We start from the raw sequence: 24,631 nt of genomic DNA on the forward strand, positions 1-24,631 counted from the left end.
TCGAGACCATAATTGGAAAATATAGGACATTTGATGCAAATCAAGACAGGATGATAGCATCTTAAAGAAAAAGAGATAAACATAAAATAAAAGGAAAAAAATAGTAAAGGTGATAGCATGTTATTTGAGGTGTGTAATAAGAATGATGAAAATCTTGGGAAATTCAAACTACTTATAATTTGCTTGAGCTTGACGGCAAACTTTTTAACATATTGGGACGTGTTCAGTACGATATTCTACTATATAATAAGTCATCATCTTTGAGTGACATAAATGGGTTATTTTTCTTCTTTTTCTTCCTTCTGTTTTTTTAATCCCTTTTGGCAAGCTAAACTTTGAATGTGGAAAATTATGCTTCACTTTGCAAATGCTACAAGACAAAAAGAAATCTTATAATTAGTTTTAACAATGTCAAAAACTACTAATCATATATATGTGTCTTGTTGGATTAAAATTAAAATAGGAATGAAGATTTTCTAAATAGTTAGCTAGATATCATTTCTCTAGCTAGAAGTGACTAGAACTACCAATGATAATAAGTGAAAATTTTTTTTTACAAATTGGATCACGGGGGTTATAATTACAAGAAGAATTTCTAAGCCTTGCTTATTATACTTGCTATTATTTGAGCTCTTGCCTTAATCAACATGTGATGTGTACTAGAATATGCTTACGCATTTGACCTTGGAAATTAGTGGTGTAGTGGGCACAATGGAATTAATTGACTTAAACTTTTTTATTTTGGCTGTGCTGTTCAATCTTAATAATAATACTTTCATTGACTTAATTCTACCAACAAGATGATCAACAAGTCTCGGTTCTCTTTCATAAATTCAAGCTTAAAAAAATGGTGGAATTAGTCTTGATTTTCGGTACGCCCAATAGAGATAATAAATACCCAAGTTGCAACTCACAAATCAGTTAACATAAAAGATAAAACCTTAAACTAACCCTAATTAATTAATTGAAGAAAAAAAAGTAACATTACATAATAATAATGTTGATGATAATTTTAAATAATAGTGAACTACCATTTATTAAAACAAAAAACTGTGACTTACCCAAGAGCTTCGTTCTTGGCTTTGTAAACCTCACATTCTTGGCATTGACCACAAGAACCTCTTAGAATACTGCAAACGAGGAAAATGTGTTAGGAACTACGTTTGTTTTCATGCGTAATATGTGAGACTTATCTTTGTAATTGTCTCTGTTATATGAGATTTATATTCAGTATTTATTATTACATGAAGTTTAATATACTTTCTATGTTGATCTAGCTAGCATGCATATGCATATATACCGAGAAGACGTTTGTCATTGCTATCGCAACAATCGTCTTATAATGAACCAAAGAAAGAAAAGATTTATCGAAAGTGACTTCTTGAAATATTGCGACAAATAAATAATTAAGTTTAATATGTCTGTGATGGTACACTAATTAATAAGATAATAGAGAAAATACAGAAGTGTATAGCTACAAGGTCAACATCAACACATCTTAGGAAAATTAGTTACTTATTATAGTCTCACATTAGATAAAACCACAAGAGTGAATGGTTAATAGTACATAATTTAGTCCAAATCTGTAGGCTTCAACTTCTGGGTCAAGTGTTATATTGTTATTCTTATATATTATATTGACTTCTAGAAGAAGAAGAAGAAGAAAAAGAAGACTCGTTTGTAAGTGTGTTAGTGAGACCCAAAAAGTAAAACAAGGAAAACGCTCGTATCAACTCGAACCATGATTAGACCTACTCGTTTTAGTATATGTATTTATTATATGTTTTATCAATTACAACACATTAATTGTTTTCTCTATTTTAGTTTTTTAATTTTATATTTTATTATACTAATTCAATATTGAATTTTTTTTGGGGTTAATTTATGCTTCTCTCTGCATTGTGTTCTTATTAAAAGAAATAGATATTCACATTGACAACTGTATTATATTAAATAAATATAATCCGGTTATGAATAAATGTATTTATTTCTCTTTATTTTGTGTGGATGATTTTGCCATTGTACAGCGATTCAATTTCAATTTTTCGAATCAAGTTACACAATGTATCCTAAAATTTAAAGTTAAAATTGCAAATGTACCCCATATAGAATGAAGCTACAACTAACCTAAACAAATACAATACTATTTTTTTTTTTTTGTACTTTTTTTTGTTAGGCTAAAAACATCGAAGGCACAAAGAAGATGTCAAAAGTCTTTCCTTCCTAGCTATTACCTTCCACCAAAAAAAACTATAATTAGAATAAAACGGAACCACCTATATATACAACATTACAAGAATGCTCATTCTTGAAGCGTTCAAACTTTGAAGTTCATCCACTAACAACAAAAATTTCATTCATATCATCTTCATCATTTTCTTCAAACAAACACGTTCCATCGCATCAAATGGTACGTCTAATTCCTCAACATAGGAAGACCAATTTGGGTCATTGCCATTAACAATTGGCTTGTTCTTCTCGGTTATGGCTCTTGTAGCTTTATGTGCCAAGCATTCGCATCGTGCTCAAAAAGATTACGAAGATGACGATGAAAGTAATGACTCATTTATGCCTAAGAAGTCGTCACCACCCTTGAAGTCACCATCCATGAAGCTCGTGAAATCAATTAGCAACAAGGCAAATCAATTGAAGTCACCACCCTTGAAGTCACCATTGTTGTCACCCAAGAAATTCGTGACAAGTATTAGTAACAAGGCAAATACATTCATGTACAAGAAAAAAGGTGGTGGCCATGATTTTAGAGATGATGAAGGTGAAGGTGAAGGTGGGTTGTGGCAGAAATCAATCTTGATGGGCGATAAATGCCAGCCACCGGCGTTTTCAGGGGTCATTCATTATGATAGTTTTGGAAATATGCTTTCGGAGCCACCACCAAGGTCACCTAGGACCGATCCCTTTCAAACTGTGTTTATGCCGGAGATTAAAAATGCAAACTAGTGGGAGTGACACTTACATATATACATATTGAACACCATTACTCTCTTGTACAAATTGCAATGGCAGTGGATATTGAATTTATCTTTTATCATGCTAAATTATGTTGAACTTGGTCCTTCTTTGTTATGAATTTTTATGAATTTGAGATAGAAGGAAACATTCTTCTATTAATTCTTCTTCATTTTCTTTTCCTTGCTCTTCACAATATTTAGAGGGAATAAGCACGTCTTGGTTGTGATTAATTTGCTAATTAAACAATTTTGAGCCACATGGTGCTTGAAGCAAAAATCTATTTCTATTGTGCTAGGTACAACTTTAGCTAATATATAACACGCAATGGAATATTGCACGAATTGGTTAATAAGTTTGACAAATTTTCAAGATGCTCATGATTAAAATATAAAAAAAATTTACAATCTGTTTTTCATTTTTGTTTATCCTTGTACAGTAGTGTGGTGACTTCCACTAATTAATATTAGTATATAGTCCAAGCTAGACTTGCTAAGCTTAAGTTTTTAAACTCAACTTAAGCTTGTTCGTATGGGTTAATTACCTAAGGACAGAATTCGAAGAGGAGGACAACTTGATCACTGTCTCACTCAGTGTATAAGTGGGAAGGATGTATAATACGAAGCCCCTAACATTCAAAATCACCATTTTCTTTGGTCACAACCAAGAGTGCCACTACTTGGGCTGAGACAAAAGTTGTTAGATATATACATGTGAGTAAAGTTCCATATTAAATAATGATAAGAAGAATAAGTAGTTATTATAACATAATCGAGCTCCTATCCATTGCCTTAAGCATTTTGGGTTAAATATGTCTCTATATGTCATATTAACTACTTAATGAATCTCCCTAATGTGTTATCTCTCCAATAAGTGGTATCAGAGTTTGTTTGATTTAGTTGGTGGTTTCTTGTGTGAATTAAAATGGATGAATTTGCTTTGATTAAAGTGGAGTGATGCCAAGAGGAAATAAGACTACTTCATTAAGGTGGAGCTATCTCAAGAGGGAAAGAAGACTACTTGATGGAATTTGAGTCAAAGCAGAGATTGTTGGGAAATTGCATCAAATTCCAATTTTGACTTGGAAAGCTAAGTTGATTTTCTAGTAGGAGAAAGAAATATTAGTTTGGTTATTTTTGGGTTTTCTTGGTGTGGAAGAAATTTTATAAATAGAAAATACTACAAAAGAATTTGATAGTTTTGGACCAATGGTCCTCCCTATGGAGACAAGGAAAATAGAGCGTAAAATCAGGAGAGAAAAAATGGATTTTTTCTTGGGAGGTAGCTTAATGAGAGAGACAATAAAGTTTAGGTTTTGCTGACAACTTATTTTTAAAGCGCACAAATTAAGGAGAATATGTGAGGCTTTGGCAAATGGCCCGACCTTGAGTATTAAAAGTTCTAGATTGCTCATTTAATTTAATTTCAAATGTAAATCGAGCTTAAGCTCTTCATCAAACTAAATTAAATGTTCAAGGTTAGTTCATTTTCTTGTTGAACAATCTTGAGCTTGTTCATAAGATACTTAATTAACTTATTCTTTTTTCCTTATATGTAAACACTACAACTAAAATATTTCATAGGGATTGCAATTTTTCCCCACTCCGCTTAACCCACCCCTCCCCGCTTTGCCCCGCACGGGTTTTCCCCGCCCCGCAAAAGTGGTAGGGTGGGGATGAGGCAAGATTTTAGCCCCATACCACAGGGCGGGACAGGGATGAGTTTAAACTTTTTAGACCCACCTCGCCCTGCCCCTTCCCATCCCTACCCCGCCCCGCCCCGCGTTGTTAAGTGTTATAATTGTAAATTTTTTATATCCTAAAACTCTACTATATTAAACAAACATATCAATATTAGCTTATTTTATTCTACCCAATATGGTTCTCTACCTTTATTTTGTTATGTGTTATACTATGAGATTTTTTTTTTTTAAAATTTTTTATTGATGATTGTCTTGTTATACAATTAGATATATTATTCAATTTTTTCTAAAAATTGATTTGATTTGATAGGATAAATTTAGTTGTAATTTCAACTATATTCTTATTAATGAAATAAGTTTCATTAAAAAAAATTATACTAGTTGTAGGAAAAATTAACAAAAAGTAGAGTTTTACGGGATGGGACAGGGCTTTGCGGGACTCTAAGGGGCAGGGATCGGGTGAGAAAGTTTTCTCCATCATGCTGGACGGGGCGGGAATGGGGCAAGAAAAAACCTTGCAGGGCTGGGACGAAGACCACATCCTTCGGCCCCGCCCCGCCCCATTGCCATCCCTAATATTTCACCCCTTAACAAATCTATACTAATAATTAATGACTAATTTTAGTTAAAATTGCCTCATTTGATTTAATTAGATAGAATGATTTTCTTTCATGAAGATATAAAAATAGAATAGATTAAAGATACTTTAAATTTTACTACACAACATTTTCAAGCTCATTAGACAGTACATGTGATTGGTAGATTTTAAAATAATAAAAATTAATATATAAAATACTTTTTTTTTTTTGTAATTAGTGATATATCAGTTTATAAAAATTACCTAGTAAAATTTATAGTGTCTTTAGCATCACGCCATAAAAACTAGTTTCACCAACATTTTATTGATGAAAATTATATTATTATCAATAAATGAGTAATATGATATTTATGAACCCATCCATGGGCTTGACATAGCAAAAAAGAAGAGACCTACCACGGAGGCCCATGGGCCATGGAGAAAGTTGGGTTGTCTTTCTAACAGAGAAAAGAAGTGCAAGAAGTACCACTCAACGGTCCCTCTTTGTTGTTTTTTCCAAAAATAGATTCAGTGATTCACAACGTTGTTTTTTGTTGCAAGCCAACAACCCCCATGTTCCCCCAACTCAAAAAACATTACTAAAATAAAATTCCTGTCTTTTTTTCAGTCTCACCCGCATACACACAGAACTGAACACTTCAAGTTCTTACCAAAATGGCTTCTTCTCTCGCTTCTCCTCTCCTCCTCCTATTTACCATTTTCGAAGAAGAGCTTTTGCAGTGTCAGCTTTAGCAGAGGATGGTAGTAGTAGTAGTACTAGTAGTAGTGCTAATTCTTCTCAGCAATCAACCAAGTTGGTCACTTTTTTGGGCAAAGGTGGATCCGGCAAGACCACCTCAGCTGTATTCGCCGCTCAGGTAACATACAACATACATATTTAGAGTTTGTTATTTCCTGGGTTTTGCTGGGAGTTTATGTTTAGTCTTAATTTTGTGGGTTATTGAGTTAAATTTCACTGCTTTACTTTTGATATATAATTTGATTGTGAGAATTCCAATTATGGGTGCTTTAAAGGGGGACATTCGCTAATTCATTCTGGTTAAAGAATGTGAGAACTTTCGCGAGGATAAAATTTAAGTACAATTTCTTAGGTGCTTTATTTTTCAATTTCCGAGTTAAATTTTTAAACATATGGCTGTATTGGCCAATAAACCATATGATTGAATTTAATTGTCCTTTGGGGAGGATTACGCATTTTGTTCTACATTGCTCAATGTTGTCACATGGCTGAATTTAATGTTGGGGAGATATTTAAAGTCAAAATGATGAATATTATATCTAAAGTCATGGAGCAAATCAAGCTTATAAAATTTTTGTATTTTGACCATATATTTCAATCAAATAAGTAAAAAACTTAACTTTCTTCATGGAGGGTAATAGTGAGCAATAAGACCTCTTCCTTAAGTCATTTATGTTCTTTAGCTAAGCTGGAAGTTCCTTTATCTGCTTTTGATGTAATTTCTTTTAAAAGGTTATGTCAGTCTTCCACTTAAAGTTAGATCCAGTAACAAACTTTTTTCTTTCGTCTAGAGATTATGTTAGGAGTTTAGAACTTAAGACTTTGTTTTTCTAAAATTGTTTAGTAACTTACACTAACACCCTTTATGTTTTTCAGCATTATGCAATGGCAGGGCTTAGTACATGCTTGGTGATACATTCACAAGACCCCACTGCTAATTATCTTTTAAACTGTAAGATTGGAACTTCTCCTGTATTATGCAACAACAACCTTTCAGCTGTTAGGTTGGAAACCTCTAAAGTGTGTCTTTTCACCTCCTATCCTTCTTTAACAACTTTTGCTTTGAGCGGTTTACTCAATATGAATTTTTTTTTATAATAACAGCTGATTCTTGAGCCTCTCAATCAAATAAAGCAAGCAGATGCCCATCTTAATATGACCCAAGGAGTTCTTGAAGGGGTGTGTACATACTATCACTTTCTGATATTCTTGTGCAACCTAATTTAAAGAAAGATATAGTTGCCCTTGAATGTTTCAGAGAACTTTTTATGGACCATTCCTTATATCATGGTAGATTGCGGAAGAAGAGCTGGGAGTGCTTCCTGGAATGGATTCTATTGCTTCAGCATTCACACTTGAGAGGCTTGTAAGATCTTAAGTATCGTGGATTAAAGAAACAACAAAAAAGATAAATTTGACATAATAATATATGATGGTGTCAGCAATGAGGAGATCTTACAGATGATAGGTGCAAGCAGTAAAGCAAGGTTAGCAAACCTCTCTCTCTCTCTCTCTCATGATGATGTTTACGAAAGAACATGATGGCACAGATTGTACTTAAAATATCTCCGGAACTTGTCTGAAAAAACTGATCTTGGGAGAGTGGCTGGTCCTTCACTTATTAGACTTGTAGATGAAGCCATGAACATACGTGGCAGAAGGTCCCTTGTGAATAGGAAAATGAGTGCAGAAATATGGGACACTTTGGAACAAATGTTGGAGGTAATTAAACATGATTCTTATTTGTTAGACCACAGTTAGAGATAACCCCGATGAGATTCTGCATTGCTTATATGCCGTGCAGAGAGGATCATCTGCCTTCTTGCAACCACATAAATTTGGCTGCTTCCTGGTGATGGACCCAAACAATCCAATCTCTGTCAATTCTGCATTACGTTATTGGGGCTGTGCAATCCAAGCTGGTGCACAGGTGTCTGGTGCGTTTAGTATTGCTCCTCCACATTTGGATGAAGAGTCCGTGGAAAGAGCCAAGCAAAACTTTTTTCCCTTGCCTTTTGCTTTCATCCAGCAAGTCCAAGTGGGTTTCCATCTCAACTGGAATGAATCATGCTCAACACAGTTGGTAAAGATGCGTAGAATCTTCTTTCTCTGCCAGCAAGCCATAGCAGCAATATATCGTCAGTAAAGTCTGATCCAGCCAACAAGTCCATAACCCTTTTCATGCCTGGTTTTGACAAGTCCGAGATCAAGCTATACCAAGTAAGTCCTTCTTCCCATTCTTCAAATCTTTGACCACTTTTTGTGCTACTTGTGCCTCTTAAGGTGTAGCATTCCAAGTGATATGGAATTAATTTTCTATTTTGCTATAGAGAAAAAAAATTTATAGAAATGGGACCTTCAAGTTTCTTAGTCATCATAAAGCCAGTGGATAATTTGAACTTTTAATCTTTAAACTAGAATCTCACTGTTGAATCCTAATGCTTTATTTCTCCTTTAAATATATTTAAATGTATTAAAGAGAGAAAAAATAAAATGATAAGAGAATATGCTTTTGAAACTGCTACCCCTGAGCTTTGTATCTAGCAAATCAGAAGTATCACCAAGCAAATGAGCTCTGGCTCAGAACCCATTGTGTGTGTATGACTTACCAATAAAATTAGAAATCAAGAGTTTCACCAAAAGAGGGGGTAAGAATTTGGATACAGCTGGTCAAGAAAGAGATTATAGAGGTACTACTAGTGCGAGTTTTGGCACTTGTTTTAGTGGATTTGTTAGAGGATTAACATATTATGTAATGCGCTATTGGTACATTCATGCTCTTATAATAAATTTTCACAAATTATAATAAATTTTTTGTCACTTTCATTTCTAAAATCTCTATCATTTCGATAAAAGCACTTCATTCACCAAATTGTTCAAGTTAATGGATGAAGAACCAAGTGGCTCAGTGGCCTCTTCAGCTAACTTTTTCCACTCCATGGCCTTTTTCTTCATTTTCTTACCCTTTTCTCCTTCCATCAACTCTTTCACAATCTTTTCCACTTCCTCTCTCTTGACATCATTATCAATCTCCATGCCAATGCCCCATTCATTGCAAGTATACTTACAGTTTGTTTGTTGATCTCCCAAGAATGGCCAACAAAGCATTGGTACACCTGCACACACACTTTCAATAGTTGAATTCCACCCACTGTGTGTTAAGAACCCTCCAATTGAGGGGTGGTTCAACACTTCTTCTTGAGGGCACCAACTAGCTATCAGACCCCTTTCTTTAGTTTCTAACTTGAACTCAGGTGGCAATATTGCTGATTCACCAACAACTAAATCAGGTCTAATTATCCACAAAAATAAACATTTACTATTTGCAAGTCCCCAACCAAACTCAACCAACTGTGCTGGTGTCATAACAACTATGCTGCCAAAATTCACATATATTACAGAGTTGGGCACCTTAGAGTTAAGCCATTGGAGGCACTCAGTTTCTTCCTCCCATAAACTATATCCAACTGATTTTAAAGGGTCATTGGGTAAGTGATTGAGCAGTGATTGGAGAGGGCCAATGGCATATACATGAGGAAACATGGTCAAGAGAGCATCCAAAACTTCTTGCTCTAATGCATCAAATGTTTGAATAACAATTCCTGAAGCAGTAGGAGCTCTCTCTGCTATTTCGATCACATATTTAAAGGTAACATCATTTGGATCTATTGTTTGAACCGAGCTTGGGAGATCCTTGAGTCGAATGCCTCTCATACCTGGAATCCAATCTATAACTGTGTCCAAATACCCATTTGTTAAATAGCTCTTATCTGCAAAAAGACAGAATATTTTCAGCTTAAAATTAAATTTGTTTTTAATCATAATAAAATGATAATAGAGGAGTAAAGTGTTCAGTGGAATCAGTACAATAAAATAAGATAGGATATTGCTACATTTTAAACTAAAGAAGTAAAGATGGATATTGTAATTTGTAAGTTTGTAATAATAATAATAATAATAATAATAATAATAATAATAATGATAATGATAATAATTCATAATTCATAATTCTTCTCCAAAAAAATAACACTAGTAATAATTAATAATCCAAAAGTGCAATTGCTCTTATAAATTAATGCAAGATTTCAATGGAGTTTCGCAGTTTTTGTAACACACCTTTAAGTGGAATGATGCCTTTATCCTTGAGAGGAGGAATCTGCATGTAACCCATGAAGCTACAAGCGGAGATAGTGAAGAACATTAGAATTGGGATTCCGAGTTCTTGAGCAGCGTTGATGGTGAATTGCATGAAACCGTCTGAGATAATACAAGTCACTGGAGGAACGTTTGAAGTTGCACTGTTGAGTTTCACAAGAAGGTTAGAAAATGGGGCCAAGAAGTTTTTCATAATGGAATGGCCAAGAGAAGAGAGGTCTTGGCTGGCATTTGGATCCGATGGAGGGAGGTTATCTGGAATGGTTTCGAATCGGAAGTCAGACAAACCATCCAAGGAGTTGGGACCGCTAAATGTTAGAAAACGCTGGTGGTTGAACTCTGTGTTAACAAAGGTTATGTGAAAGCCTTTATGGTGGAGAAGTTTTGAAAACTTGAGCATTGCTTTTATGTGGCTTTGAAGTGGAAATGGAATACAAACTGCATGAGGCTTACCGGCGTTTTGTGCCTTGGAATCCATTTTTACTTCTCTCTATTATGTGTTGTGTGTGGGAATATATATGCACTTTCCAAGTTTCAATGTATCTTATAAAATGATTAATGACCCACTGTTTCAGTCTAGCAATTTCGAGTCAATTTTGGCCGCTAACTGTGCCTCTGGAATATGCCACTTGGTCTAAGAAAGAGACAATTCTTCTTTTTTTGCTTTTATATATCCGATGTTAATGATTCATCCCTAGACTGTGTATACTACTTTTTTTTTCCTTTGGAAATTCTAGTATATATAACATCACCATTTTTGGGAAAAAGATTACCTTCAACATTTAAATGGCTTAAATGACTAAAACTACGTATTAATAGTTTTATAAATTATCACATAGTAAATTGGATGAGATTTTGCTAAATTAATTTAGAGCAAAAATGTGTTTTATTTACTTTCATAAGTAATATCCATTTGCACGTACTTTTTCACTTGGAAATGATAAATTATCACATAGTAAATTGGATGATATTTTGCTAAACTAATTTAGAGCAAAACTATGTCTGATTTACTTTCATAAGCAATATCCATTTGCATGTACACTTGGAAATGGCATTCGATTTTTACTAAAACTACAAAGCAGGGTATATATAATATCTTTAATAATTCAATAGTTGAATTGGAGTTCAAACCCTAGATGTCTTTCCTAAAAACATTATGCGGTGAAAACTAATATTGCTATATAACTTGTAGAGTTGTAAACGAACCAAGCTGTTCATGAACAACTTGAGCTTGGCTCAATAAAAAACTCATTCATGTTCGTTTGTTTACAAATAAGTCAAACTTGAGCCTTAGTTTTAGGCTTGTTTGATAAACAAGCCTAGCTCAAGCAAAAAAATTGTTCGTGAATAAGCTCGTGAACAATAGGGCTCGATACAAAACATGCTGAGCTTAACCTTGTTTATAGTTTGATATATGTTTACTAAATAAACTTATTATTATGACATTACACATATGTTTTGGAATGTAAATTTATAGCTTGTTTATTCATATATGTTTTGGAATGTTAAATTTTTTAGATTTGTGAAGATTATAGTTGTATGAATGACAAATGTGGATGTAAAAATTGTATTTTAAACAATTACTCAAGCTATAGACCATAAATGATGATGGATGGATTTAATTATGTAAAGTTGTAATGTGAACAAATTCTAATCACAGGTGTTAGAAGCATGATAAAATGAGCATATATATATATATATATATGTATGTATGTATGTATATTTGTTTACTTGATTTTTGGTGATATAAACATTTAATGATGCAGTTTTTTTGGATCCCAAGCTAAAAAACTTGACTTAAGCTCGAGTTTTAGCTTGATATTAAACTCGAGTAATCAAGCCAAGCCAAGCCGAGAGCATTTTGGCATTCTCACAAGCTCAAGTTCAAACATTATTTTTAGGCTTGTCTTAAGCTCAAGCCAAATTTGTGTATTTGATTTTTATTGATGAGTCAAGCTCAAACACACACTACTCATCAAAGCTTTGCTCGTTTACAGCTCTAACTTGTGACCTTAATTTGGGTGTAGGTTATAAATTAATTAAATGCACTTTCGTTGTATTATCTTAAATGCGCCGTCAAATTAAAGAAATTGACGGTAAACGCATGGCAGAGACATCTGGAGCCCCACCCACAAACTAATGATAAAAGCCAAGCTTTGCATAGAAACCACACAAACCCTTACGCCACACATCCAAGAGAGCTGAGAACCATACCAAATACTAATGGCGACATCATTATGTTTACGCTAGATCCTTATTAAGGGTTTATTTAGGATCCACTTATTTTACCGAAACTAAATTTTTTTTACTGAAAGTACAGTAGATAAAAGTAAAAGTTAACTGAATTAGTACAGTAGGACCTATGAATAATACCAAAAAGTGCAGTGGAACTCATAAATAGTACTACCTCCGTCCCACTTTGTTTGTCCTATTTGAAAAGTTAAATTTTTTAAGGGAACATCATTTATTGTCTTGTCTGCCTTATAAAAATATATTATTTTCCAAAACTGCCCTTAAATAAATTTATCAAAAAATAGTTTTGAAAATAAAATAGGGGTATAATAGGAACATTAGTAAATTAATGACTTTTATTTTTAGAAACAGGACAATATTTTGGGACATCCCAAAATGGAATAGAGGACAAACAAACTGGGGCGGAGAGAATAGTAAAAATAAACTAAATAGTAAAATAAGTTGACTTTTTAATTTTTACTAAACATACACTAAGCAATAATAATTAATTAATTAAAAGGCGAAACATTACAAAAATCTTTAAAACGACTAGCCTCATCACACGCGCTCCGCGCGTGCGATGAGACTTTTTTCAAGTAGTCTTATTTTGTTGAAAAAAAAATGTATTTTTTTATTATATATATATATATACTTTTTATTTTTGAAAATCTAATTTATAAGTGAATAAATCAATTTAAAAATTAATAAGAGAGTGGTTCTATTTTTTAGGCAATGTTTTAGTGGGAGTTAGAGTTGGATTTTTACCGAATTGTCCTTTAGTTTTGTCTTTACTTAAACATACAGGTGTAAGAGCATTTTTAAACTAAAAAATTAGGAATTTAAACAAAGGAAGCCCATAGATGAGGGACATCTGGACTAATTCAAACCATACACAGTAAAACGATGTAACCGAGCCTGTGGCATTATTCAAGCCACATCATATGTCTACATCTCTTTCATAGGCCAAGTGCATGTACCCAGCGGCTGCTTCTTCAAAGAATAGGCCACTTGAAGACGTGGCAAGTCTAGCTTGGCAAGTTAAGTTTGACAACCTAAGCTTGGCAAGTCTAGCTTGGACGATATACTTATATTAATTAGTGGAAGTCATCAAGTTAGACTTGCCAAGCTTAGGTTTTCAAACTCAGTTCGTATGGCTTATTTACTTAAGGACAGAATTGGAAGAGGATGACAACTTGATCACTGTCTCACTGGGTGGATGAATGGGAAGGATGTATAATACAAAGCCCCTGACATTCAAAATCACCATCTTCTATGGTCACAACCATGAGTACAACTGCTTGGGTTGAGAAAAAAGTTGTTCGGTATATATATATATATATATATATATATATATATATATATATATATATGTGAGTGAAGTTTCATATTAAATAATAATAAGAAGAATAAGCAGTTAATATAACATAATTGAGCTCATATCCATTGGTCATAGGCATTTTGGATTAAGTGTGCCTCTATATATTATATTTACTACTCAATGAGTCTCCCCAATGTGTTATCTCCCCAATAAATGGTATCAAAGTTTGGTTGATTTAGTTGGTGGTTTCTTGTGTGAATTAAAATGAATGAATTTGCTTTGATTAAAATGAAGTGATGCCAAGAGAAAAGAAGACTACTTCATTAAGGTGGAGCTATCTCAAGAGGGAAAGAAGACCACTTGATAGAATTTGAGTCAAAATGGAGATTGTTGGGAAATTGCATCAAATTTCAATTTTAACTTGGAAAGCTAAGTTGATTTTCTAGTTGGAGAAAGAAATATGAATTTGGTTATTTTTAGGTTTTCTTAGTGTGGAAGAAATTTTATAAATAGAAAATACTACAAAATAATTTGATAGTTTTGGCCCATCGGTCCTCCTTACGGGGACAAAGAAAATAAAGCGTGAAACCAGGAGAGAAAAAAATGGATTTTTTCTTGAGAGGTAGCTCAATGAGAGAGACAATAAGTTTAGATTTTGCTGACAACTTTTTTGTAAAGTGCACAAATCAAGGAGAATATGTGAGACTTTGGCAAATAGCCTAACCTTGAGTCATAGGACACTTAATTAACTTATTCTTTTTCCTTTATTTGTAAACACTAAAACTAAAATATTTCACGCCTTCACAATTCTATACTAATAATTAATGATTAATTATAGTTAACAATGTCTCATTTGATTTAATTAGATAGAATGATTTTCTTTCATGAAGTTGTAAAAATAGAAAATATTTAAGATGCTTCAAATTTTACTGCATAACATTTTCAAACTCATTAGACAACTAATGTGATTAGTAGATTTTAAAATAATAATAAATTAATATATAATATAATTTTTTGTGATTAGTGACACATCAATTTATAAAAATTACCTAGTATAATTTATAGTGTCCTTAGCATCACCCTATAAAAACTAGATTCGCCAACATTTTATTGATGAAAATTATATTATTATCACTAGCTAGAATGTCACTGTTGAATCCTAATGCTTTATTTCTCCTTTAAATATATTTAAATGTATTAAAGAGAGAAAAAATAAAATCATAAGAGAATATGCTTTTGAAACTGCTCCCCCTGAGCTTTGTATCGAGCAAATCAGAAGTATCACCAAGCAAATTAGCTCTGGCAGAACCCATTGCGTGTGTATGACTTACCAATAAAATTAGTAATCAAAAGTTTCACCAAAAGAGGGGATAAGAATTTGAACACAGCTGGTCTAGAAAGAGATTATAGAGGTACTACTAGTGCGAGTTTTGGCACTTGTTTTAGTGGATTTGTTAGAGGATTAACATATTATGTAATGCGTTATTGGTACATTCATGCTATTATAATAAATCTTCACAAATTATAATAAATTTTTTATCACTTCCATTTCTAAAATATCTATCATTTCGATAAAAACACTTCATTCACCAAATTGTTCAAGTTAATGGATGAAGAACCAAGTGGCTCAGTGGCCTCTTCAGCTAACTTTTTCCACTCCATGGCCTTTTTCTTCATTTTCTTACCCTTTTCTCCTTCCATCAACTCTTTCACAATCTTTTCCACTTCCTCTCTCTTGACATCATTATCAATCTCCATGCCAATGCCCCATTCATTGCAAGTATACTTACAGTTTGTTTGTTGATCTCCCAAGAATGGCCAACAAAGCATTGGTACTCCTGCACACACACTTTCAATAGTTGAATTCCACCCACTATGTGTTAAGAACCCTCCAATTGAGGGGTGGTTCAACACTTCTTCTTGAGGGCACCAACTAGCTATCAGACCCCTTTCTTTAGTTTCTAACTTGAACTCAGGTGGCAATATTGCTGATTCACCAACAACTAAATCAGGTCTAATTATCCACAAAAATAAACATTTACTATTTGCAAGTCCCCAACCAAACTCAACCAACTGTGCTGGTGTCATAACAACTATGCTACCAAAATTCACATATATTACAGAGTTGGGCGCCTTAGAGTTAAGCCATTGGAGGCACTCAGTTTCTTCCTCCCATAAACTATATCCAACTGATTTTAAAGGGTCATTGGGTAAGTGATTGAGCAGTGATTGGAGAGGGCCAATGGCATATACATGAGGAAACATGGTCAAGAGAGCATCCAAAACTTCTTGCTCTAATGCATCAAATGTTTGAATAACAATTCCTGAAGCAGTAGGAGCTCTCTCTGCTGTTTCGATCACATATTTAAAGATAACATCATTTGGATCTATGGTTCGAACCGGGCTTGGAAGATCCTTGAGTCGAATGCCTTTCATACCTGGAATCCAATCTATAATTGTGTCCAAATACCCATTTGTTAAATAGCTCTTATCTGCAAAAAGACAGAATATTTTCAGCTTAAAATTAAATTTGTTTTTAATCATAATAAAACAGAAAAATTACACTTTATCCCCTTAATACTATAAGAAAATTGCAATGTTCTCATTTTAGTTTAAACATAGCAACGTTGTAATGAACATTTTTTCCTTAGGTTAGTGTTTTTGTCAAATAAAAAAAATTAATTAATTTAAAAAAAAATAAATGGCCAGACCCACACTTTAATGGTATCAATATTTACCATCCAATAACAAACACAATGATGCTCTTAATACGCTCCCATAACAAACACGTCACATATGCACAACTATAATCCTTCAAATTGTCAATTGTGTATTACTGCGCGCATGCGATATGTTTGTTATAAGAGGGTATAAAGGTCATTAACATGTTGGTTCAGACATATTTTCAACGAACAAAAAAATTGAGTTTTTAATATATAAAATGATAATAGAGGAGTAAAGTGTTCAGTAGAATCAGTAAAATAAAAGAAAATAGAATATTGCTACATTTTAAACTACAGAAGTAAAGATGGATATTGTAAGTTTGTAATAATAATAATAATAATAATAATTCTTCTCCAAAAAAATAGTAATAATTAATAATCCAAAAGTGCAATTGCTCTAATAAATTAATGCAATATTTCAATGGAGTTTCGCAGTTTTTGTAACACACCTTTAAGTGGAATGATGCCTTTATCCTTGAGAGCAGGAATATGCATGTAACCCATTAAGCTGCAAGCGGAGATAGTGAAGAACATTAGAATTGGGATTCCGAGTTCCTGAGCAGCGTTGATGGTGAATTGCATGAAACCGTCTGAGATAATACAAGTCACTGGAGGAACATTTGAAGTTGCACTGTTGAGTTTCACAAGAAGGTTAGAAAATGGGGCCAAGAAGTTTTTCATAATGGAATGGCCAAGAGAAGAGAGGTCTTGGCTGGCATTTGGATCCGACGGAGGGAGGTTATCTGGAATGGTTTCAAATCGGAAGTCCGACAAACCATCCAAGGAGTTGGGACCGTTAAATTTCAAAAAACGCTCGTGATTGAACTCAGTGTTAACAAAGGTTATGTGAAAGCCTTTATGGTGGAGAAGCTTTGAAAACTTGAGCATTGCTTTTATGTGGCTTTGAAGTGGAAATGGAATACAAACTGCATGAGGCTTACCGGCGTTTTGTGCCTTGGAATCCATTTTTACTTCTCTCTATTATGTGTTGTGTGTGTGAATATATATGCACTTTCCAAGTTTCAATGTATCTTATAAAATGATTAATGACCCACTGTTTCGGTCTAGCAATTTCGAGTCAATTTTGGCCGCTAACTGTGCCTCTGGAATATGCCACTTGGCCTAAGAAAGAGACAATTCTTCTTTTTTTGCTTTTATGCGTGTGTTTGGATTGGAGGCTGCGTCCAGCGTCCAGCCTTCAGTTTTTTTTTTTTTTTTTTTTTTTCTTTCCAGCCGCAGTTGTTGACCAAGTCTTCCGTGAACAGTGCATTCGTGCACTGTTCACGGACCCACAAATTTTACTTTTCAGCCACTTTTTCATTAAAAATGGGTCTCGCGGTACTATTCACACATTTTAAAATTATTTTGCTACAGTGTTTTCAGTTTTCAACAATAAGTTCTATCCAAACGAATCATCCCTAGACTGTGTATACTACTTTTTTTTTCCCTAGGAAATTCTAGTATATATAACATCACCATTTTTTGTGAAAAAGATTACCTTCAACATATAAATGGCTTAATTGACTAAAACTACGTATTAATAGTTTTATAAATTATCACATAGTAAATTGGATGAGATTTTGCTAAATTAATTTAGAGCAAAAATGTGTTTGATTTACTTTCATAAGTAAAATCCATTTGCACGTACTTTTTCACTTGGAAATGATAAATTATCATATAGTAAATTGGATGATATTTTGCTAAACTAATTTAGAGCAAAACTATGTCTGATTTACTTTCATAAGCAACATCCATTTGCATGTACACTTGGAAATGGCATTCTATCTTTACTGAAAGTAAAAAGCAAGGTATATATATAATATTTTTAATAATTCAATAATTGAAGCGGAGTTCAAACCCTAGATGTCTTTGCTAAAAACATTATGCGGTGAAAACCCATATTGCTACATAACTTGTAGGGTTGTAAATGAATCAAGCTGTTCATGAACAACTTGGGTTTGGCTCAATAAAAAGCTCGTTCATGTTCGTTTGTTTACAAGTAAGCCAAACTTGAGCCTTAGTTTTAGGCTTGTTTGATAAACAAGCCTAGCTCAAGCAAAAAAATTGTTCGTGAATAAGCTCGTGAACAATAGGGCTCGATACAAAACATGCCGAGCTTAACCTTGTTTATAGTTTGATATATGTTTACTAAATAAACTTATTATTATGACATTACACATATGTTTTGGAATGTAAATTTATAGCTTGTTTATTCATATATGTTTTGGAATGTTAAATTTTTTAGATTTGTGAAGATTATAGTTGTATGAATGACAAATGTGGATGTAAAAATTGTATTTTAAACAATTACTCAAGCTATAGACAATAAATGATGATGGATGAATTTAATTATGTAAAGTTGTAATGTGAACAAATTCTAATCATAGGTGTTAGAAGCATGATAAAATGAGTATATATATATATATATATATATATATATATATATATGTATGTATGTATGTATGTATATTTGTTTACTTGATTTTTGGTGATATAAACATTTAATGATGCAGTTTTTTTGGATCCCAAGCTAAAAAACTTGACTTAAGCTCGAGTTTTAGCTTGATATTAAACTCAAGAAATCAAGCCAAGCCAAGCCAAGCCGAGCTCAAGCATTTTGGCATTCTCAGAAGCTCATGTTCAAACATTATTTTTAGGCTTGTCTTAAGCTCAAGTCAAACTTGAGTATTTGATTTTTATTGATGAGTCAAGCTCAAACACACACTACTCAGCGAAGCTTTGCTCGTTTACAGCTCTAACTTGTGACCTTAATTTGGGTGTAGGTAATAAATTAATTAAATGCACTTTCGTTGTATTATCTTAAATGCGTCGTCAAATTAAAGAGATTGACGGTAAACGCATGACAGAGACATCTGGAGCCCCACCCACAAACTAATGATAAAAGCCAAGCTTTGCATAGAAACCACACAAACCCTTACGCCACACATCCAAGAGAGCTGAGAACCATACCAAATACTAATGGCGACATCATTATGTTTACGCCAGATCCTTATTAAGGGTTTATTTAGAATCCACTTATTTTAGCGAAACTAAATTTTTTTTACTGAAAATACGGTAGATAAAGGTAAAAATTAACTGAATTAGTACAGTAGGAATTATGAATAATACCAAAAAGTGCAGTGGAACTCATAAATAGTACTATCTCCGTCCCACTTTGTTTGTCCTATTTGAAAAGTCAAATTTTTTAAGGGAACATCATTTATTGTCTTGCCTGCCTTATAAAAATATATTATTTTTCAAAACTGGCCTTAAATAAATTTATCAAAAAATAGCTTTGAAAATAAAATAGGGGTATAATAGGAACATTAGTAAATTAATGACTTTTATTTTTAGAAACAGGACAATATTTTGGGACATCCCAAAATAGAATAGAGGACAAACAAACTAGGACAGAGAGAATAGTAAAAATAAACTAAATAGTAAAATAAGCTGACTTTTTAATTTTTACCAAACATACACTAAGCAATAATAATTAATTAATTAAAAGGAGAAACATTACAAAAATCTTTAAAACGACTAGCCTCATCACATGCCCTCCCCCGCGCATGCGATAAGACTTTTTTCAAGCGGTCTTATTTTGTTGAAAAAAAAATGTATTTTTTTATTTTATATATATATATATACTTTTTATTTTTGAAAATCTAATTTATAAGTGAATAAATCAATTTAAAAATTAATAAGAGAGTGGTTCTATTTTTTAGGCAATGTTTTAGTGGGAGTTAGAGTTGCATTTTTATCGAATTGTCCTTTAATTTTGTCTTCACTTAAACATACAGGTGTAAGGACATTTTTAAACTAAAAAATTAAGAATCTAAACAGAGGAAGCTCATAGATGAGGGACATCTGGACTACTTCAAACCATACACAGTAAAACGATGTAACCCAGCCTGTGGCATTATTCAAGCCACATCATATGTCTATATCTCTTTCATAGGCCAAGTGCATGTACCCAGCGGCTGCTTCTTCAAAGAATAGGCCACTTGAAGACGTGGCAAGTCTAGCTTGGCAAGTTAAGTTTGACAACCTAAGCTTGGCAAGTCTAGCTTGGACGATATACTTATATTAATTAGTGGAAGTCATCAAGTTAGACTTGCCAAGCTTAGGTTTTCAAACTCAGTTCGTATGGCTTATTTACTTAAGGACAGAATTGGAAGAGGATGACAACTTGATCACTGTCTCACTGGGTGGATGAATGGGAAGGATGTATAATAAGAAGCCCCTAACATTCAAAATCACCATTTTCTATGGTCACAACCATGAGTACACATGCTTGGGCTGAGAAAAAAGTTGTTCGGTATATATATATGTGAGTGAAGTTTCATATTAAATAATGATAAGAAGAATAAGCAGTTAATATAACATAATTGAGCTCATATCCATTGGCCATAGGCATTTTGGATTAAGTGTGCCTCTATATATTATATTTACTACTCAATGAGTCTCCCCAATGTATTATCTCCCCAATAAATGGTATCAGAGTTTGGTTGATTTAGTTGGTGGTTTCTTGGGTGAATTAAAATGAATGAATTTGCTTTGATTAAAATGAAGTGATGCCAAGAGAAAAGAAGACTACTTCATTAAGGTGGAGCTATCTCAAGAGGGAAAGAAGACCACTTGATAGAATTTGAGTCAAAATGGAGATTGTTGGGAAATTGCATCCAATTTCAATTTTAACTTGGAAAGCTAAGTTGATTTTCTAGTTGGAGAAAGAAATATGAATTTGGTTATTTTTAGGTTTTCTTAGTGTGGAAGAAATTTTATAAATAGAAAATACTACAAAAGAATTTGATAGTTTTGGCCCAACGGTCCTCCTTACAGGGACAAAGAAAATAAAGCGTGAAACCAGGAGAGAAAAAAATGGATTTTTTCTTGAGAGGTAGCTCAATGAGAGAGACAATAAGTTTAGATTTTGCTGACAACTTTTTTGTAAAGTGCACAAATCAAGGAGAATATGTGAGACTTTGGCAAATAGCCTAACCTTGAGTCATAGGACACTTAATTAACTTATTCTTTTTCCTTTATTTGTAAACACTACAACTAAAATATTTCACGCCTTCACAATTCTATACTAATAATTAATGATTAATTATAGTTAAAATTGTCTCATTTGATATAATTAAATAGAATGATTTTCTTTCATGAAGTTATAAAAATAGAAAGTATTAAAGATGCTTCAAATTTTACTGCACAACATTTTCAAACTCATTAGACAATAAATGTGATTAGTAGATTTTAAAATAATAATAAATTAATATATAAAATAACTTTTTGTGATTAGTGACATATCAGTTTATAAAAATTACCTAGTAAAATTTAGTATCCTTAGCATCACCCTATAAAAACTAGATTCGCCAACACTTTATTGATGAAAATTATATTATTATCACTAGCTAGAATCTCACTGTTGAATCCTAATGCTTTATTTCTCCTTTAAGTATATTTAAATGTATTAAAGAGAGAAAAAATAAAATCATAAGAGAATATGCTTTTGAAACTGCTCCCCCTGAGCTTTGTATCGAGCAAATCAGAAGTATCACCAAGCAAATTAGCTCTGGCAGAACCCATTGTGTGTGTATGACTTACCAATAAAATTAGTAATCAAAAGTTTCAACAAAAGAGGGGATAAGAATTTGAACACAGCTGGTCTAGAAAGAGATTATAGAGGTACTACTAGTGCGAGTTTTGGCACTTGTTTTAGTGGATTTGTTAGAGGATTCACAAATTATGTAATGCGTTATTGGTACATTCATGCTATTATAATAAATCTTCACAAATTATAATAAATATTTTATCACTTCCATTTCTAAAATATCTATCATTTCGATAAAAGCACTTCATTCACCAAATTGTTCAAGTTAATGGATGAAGAACCAAGTGGCTCAGTGGCCTCTTCAGCTAACTTTTTCCACTCCATGGCCTTTTTCTTCATTTTCTTACCCTTTTCTCCTTCCATCAACTCTTTCACAATCTTTTCCACTTCCTCTCTCTTGACATCATTATCAATCTCCATGCCAATGCCCCATTCATTGCAAGTATACTTACAGTTTGTTTGTTGATCTCCCAAGAATGGCCAACAAAGCATTGGTACTCCTGCACACACACTTTCAATAGTTGAATTCCACCCACTATGTGTTAAGAACCCTCCAATTGAGGGGTGGTTCAACACTTCTTCTTGAGGGCACCAACTAGCTATCAAACCCCTTTCTTTAGTTTCTAACTTGAACTCAGGTGGCAATATTGCTAATTCACCAACAACTAAATCAGGTCTAATTATCCATAAAAATAAATATTTACTATTTGCAAGTCCCCAACCAAACTCAACCAACTGTGTTGGTGTCATGACAACTATGCTGCCAAAATTCACATATATTACAGAGTTGGGCGCCTTAGAGTTAAGCCATCGGAGGCACTCAGTTTCTTCCTGCCATAAACTATATCCAATTGATTTTAAAGGGTCATTGGGTAAGTGATTGAGCAGTGGTTGGAGAGGGCCAATGGCATATACATGAGGAAACATGGTCAAGAGAGCATCCAAAACTTCTTGCTCTAATGCATCAAATGTTTGAATAACAATTCCTGAAGCAGTAGGAGCTCTCTCTACTGTTTCGATCACATATTTAAAGATAACATCATTTGGATCTATGGTTCGAACCGGGCTTGGAAGATCCTTGAGTCGAATGCCTTTCATACTTGGAATCCAATCTATAACTGTGTCCAAATACCCATTTGTTAAATAGCTCTTATCTGCAAAAAGACAGAATATTTTCAGCTTAAAATTAAATTTGTTTTTAATCATAATAAAACAGAAAAATTACACTTTATCCCCTTAATACTATAAGAAAATTGCAATGTTCTCATTTTAGTTTAAACATAGCAACGTTGTAATAAACATTTTTTCCATAGGTTAGTGTTTTTGTCAAATAAAAAAAATTAATTAATTTTTAAAAAAATACATGGCCAGACCCACACTTTAATGGTATCAATATTTACCATCCAATAACAAACACAATGATGGTCTTAATACGCTCTGTTCCACAAGCTCCGAGCTCCGATCCAAGCTCCGATCCGCTCCGTTCCACAAGCTCTGAGCTCCGATCCAAACTCCGAGCTCCGATCCAAGCTCCCATCTGCTCCGTTCCACAAGCTCCAAGCTCCGATTCGCTCCATTCCACAAGCTCCAAGCTTCGATCCGCTCGATCCGCTCCATTCCACAAGCTCCGAGCTCCGATCCACAATCCATGAGCTCCAATCCAATTAAGCACCGATCAAGCACCGATCTTGTTTGTGTATCTCTGTTTTTTTTTTTTTTTTGAGCAAATGTATCTCTGTGTTGTGTTGATTTGTCTGTGTGGATAGGTTTGTGTGCGGGTGTGTTTGTGTGCATCTAAGGAAAAAGAAGAAGATGAGCAGTTAATTGTTTGTTGAGCATGGAGAAGAGAAAAAAAAAACGAGCGAATGGAAATTAATAAAATAATCTATAAACGAGCTACAGTAACTGTGAAAATATACACGGTTATTGTAGCTCGGGGATGGATTTGCACAATTTTGCATATTTTTACACCTACTGATGTGTGTATTTTTTTGCTCAAAATGTGTAAAATTGATTATTTTTTATATTTTAGAAAATTTTAAATAGACTGATGTCGTTGCTCTAAATACTCATTACTTTTATAATTTTATTAGTTTATAAGGAGTTTCTTTACTTTTGGGTGGCGTGTTGCAGAGTTGCACTTTTATTACTTTATTATTTATAGTGTGAGTTTCTTTACTTTTGGGCAGAGTTGTTGACTTGCTGTGAGCTTGTGAGTGTTAGATTGATTTGATATAAGAGTGACTTGAGTCATGACTTTTCATAGTTCTTTAATCTGGTTGAATGTGAGTTGGGAGTGGTTGTTAGCAATGTGACTTGGTTAATACATTAACACTAAAGAGAATAAAAATATAAAATATTTAAAGAATTGTAAACTTATAAATTAAAGAATTGTAAAAAAATCACTTAACAACAATAATTAATATATTTATTGTATTAGAAAAAAATGTCAAATGAACTAATAGTTTATTTTTTGTTCTTTGCTAGTACCATGGATAAATTTGTAATAAGGAAACCCCGTCGGCCGCAAGATTCATCTTCTGCTCAAGATTCATATCTTACTTAAGATTCATCTTCTACTCAAGA

At 33.2% G+C, this 24,631-nt stretch overlaps 3 protein-coding genes and 1 pseudogene across 3 annotated transcripts; 1 reads left to right on the forward strand and 3 right to left on the reverse strand.

Moving 5' to 3' along the window:
• The first annotated feature begins 5,747 nt into the window (after positions 1-5,747).
• LOC142607431 (ATPase GET3D, chloroplastic-like) lies at positions 5,748-8,530 on the forward strand (annotated as a pseudogene).
• A 276-nt stretch (positions 8,531-8,806) lies between these two features.
• Positions 8,807-10,644, reverse strand: LOC142607429 (7-deoxyloganetin glucosyltransferase-like). The gene is made up of 2 exons (XM_075778924.1): positions 10,123-10,644; positions 8,807-9,776 (listed from the first exon to the last, which is right to left on the reverse strand). The coding sequence occupies exons 1-2, from the start codon at positions 10,637-10,639 to the stop codon at positions 8,848-8,850; spliced, it is 1,446 nt and encodes a 481-aa protein (XP_075635039.1). The 5' UTR covers positions 10,640-10,644; the 3' UTR covers positions 8,807-8,847.
• A 4,589-nt stretch (positions 10,645-15,233) lies between these two features.
• LOC142608203 (7-deoxyloganetin glucosyltransferase-like) lies at positions 15,234-17,442 on the reverse strand. Its single transcript, XM_075779930.1, has 2 exons — positions 16,884-17,442; positions 15,234-16,203 (listed from the first exon to the last, which is right to left on the reverse strand). Exons 1-2 carry the CDS (start codon positions 17,398-17,400, stop codon positions 15,275-15,277), a joined length of 1,446 nt encoding a protein of 481 aa, XP_075636045.1. The 5' UTR covers positions 17,401-17,442; the 3' UTR covers positions 15,234-15,274.
• Positions 17,443-22,229: 4,787 nt separating this feature from the next.
• Positions 22,230-23,266, reverse strand: LOC142607951 ((R)-mandelonitrile beta-glucosyltransferase-like). The gene has a single exon (XM_075779640.1). The coding sequence runs from the start codon at positions 23,249-23,251 to the stop codon at positions 22,271-22,273; it is 981 nt and encodes a 326-aa protein (XP_075635755.1). The 5' UTR covers positions 23,252-23,266; the 3' UTR covers positions 22,230-22,270.
• Between the last annotated feature and the right edge of the window lie 1,365 nt (positions 23,267-24,631).

This window comes from Castanea sativa, chromosome 8 (genome assembly GCF_040712315.1).
Source record: "Castanea sativa cultivar Marrone di Chiusa Pesio chromosome 8, ASM4071231v1".
NCBI lineage: Eukaryota > Viridiplantae > Streptophyta > Magnoliopsida > Fagales > Fagaceae > Castanea > Castanea sativa.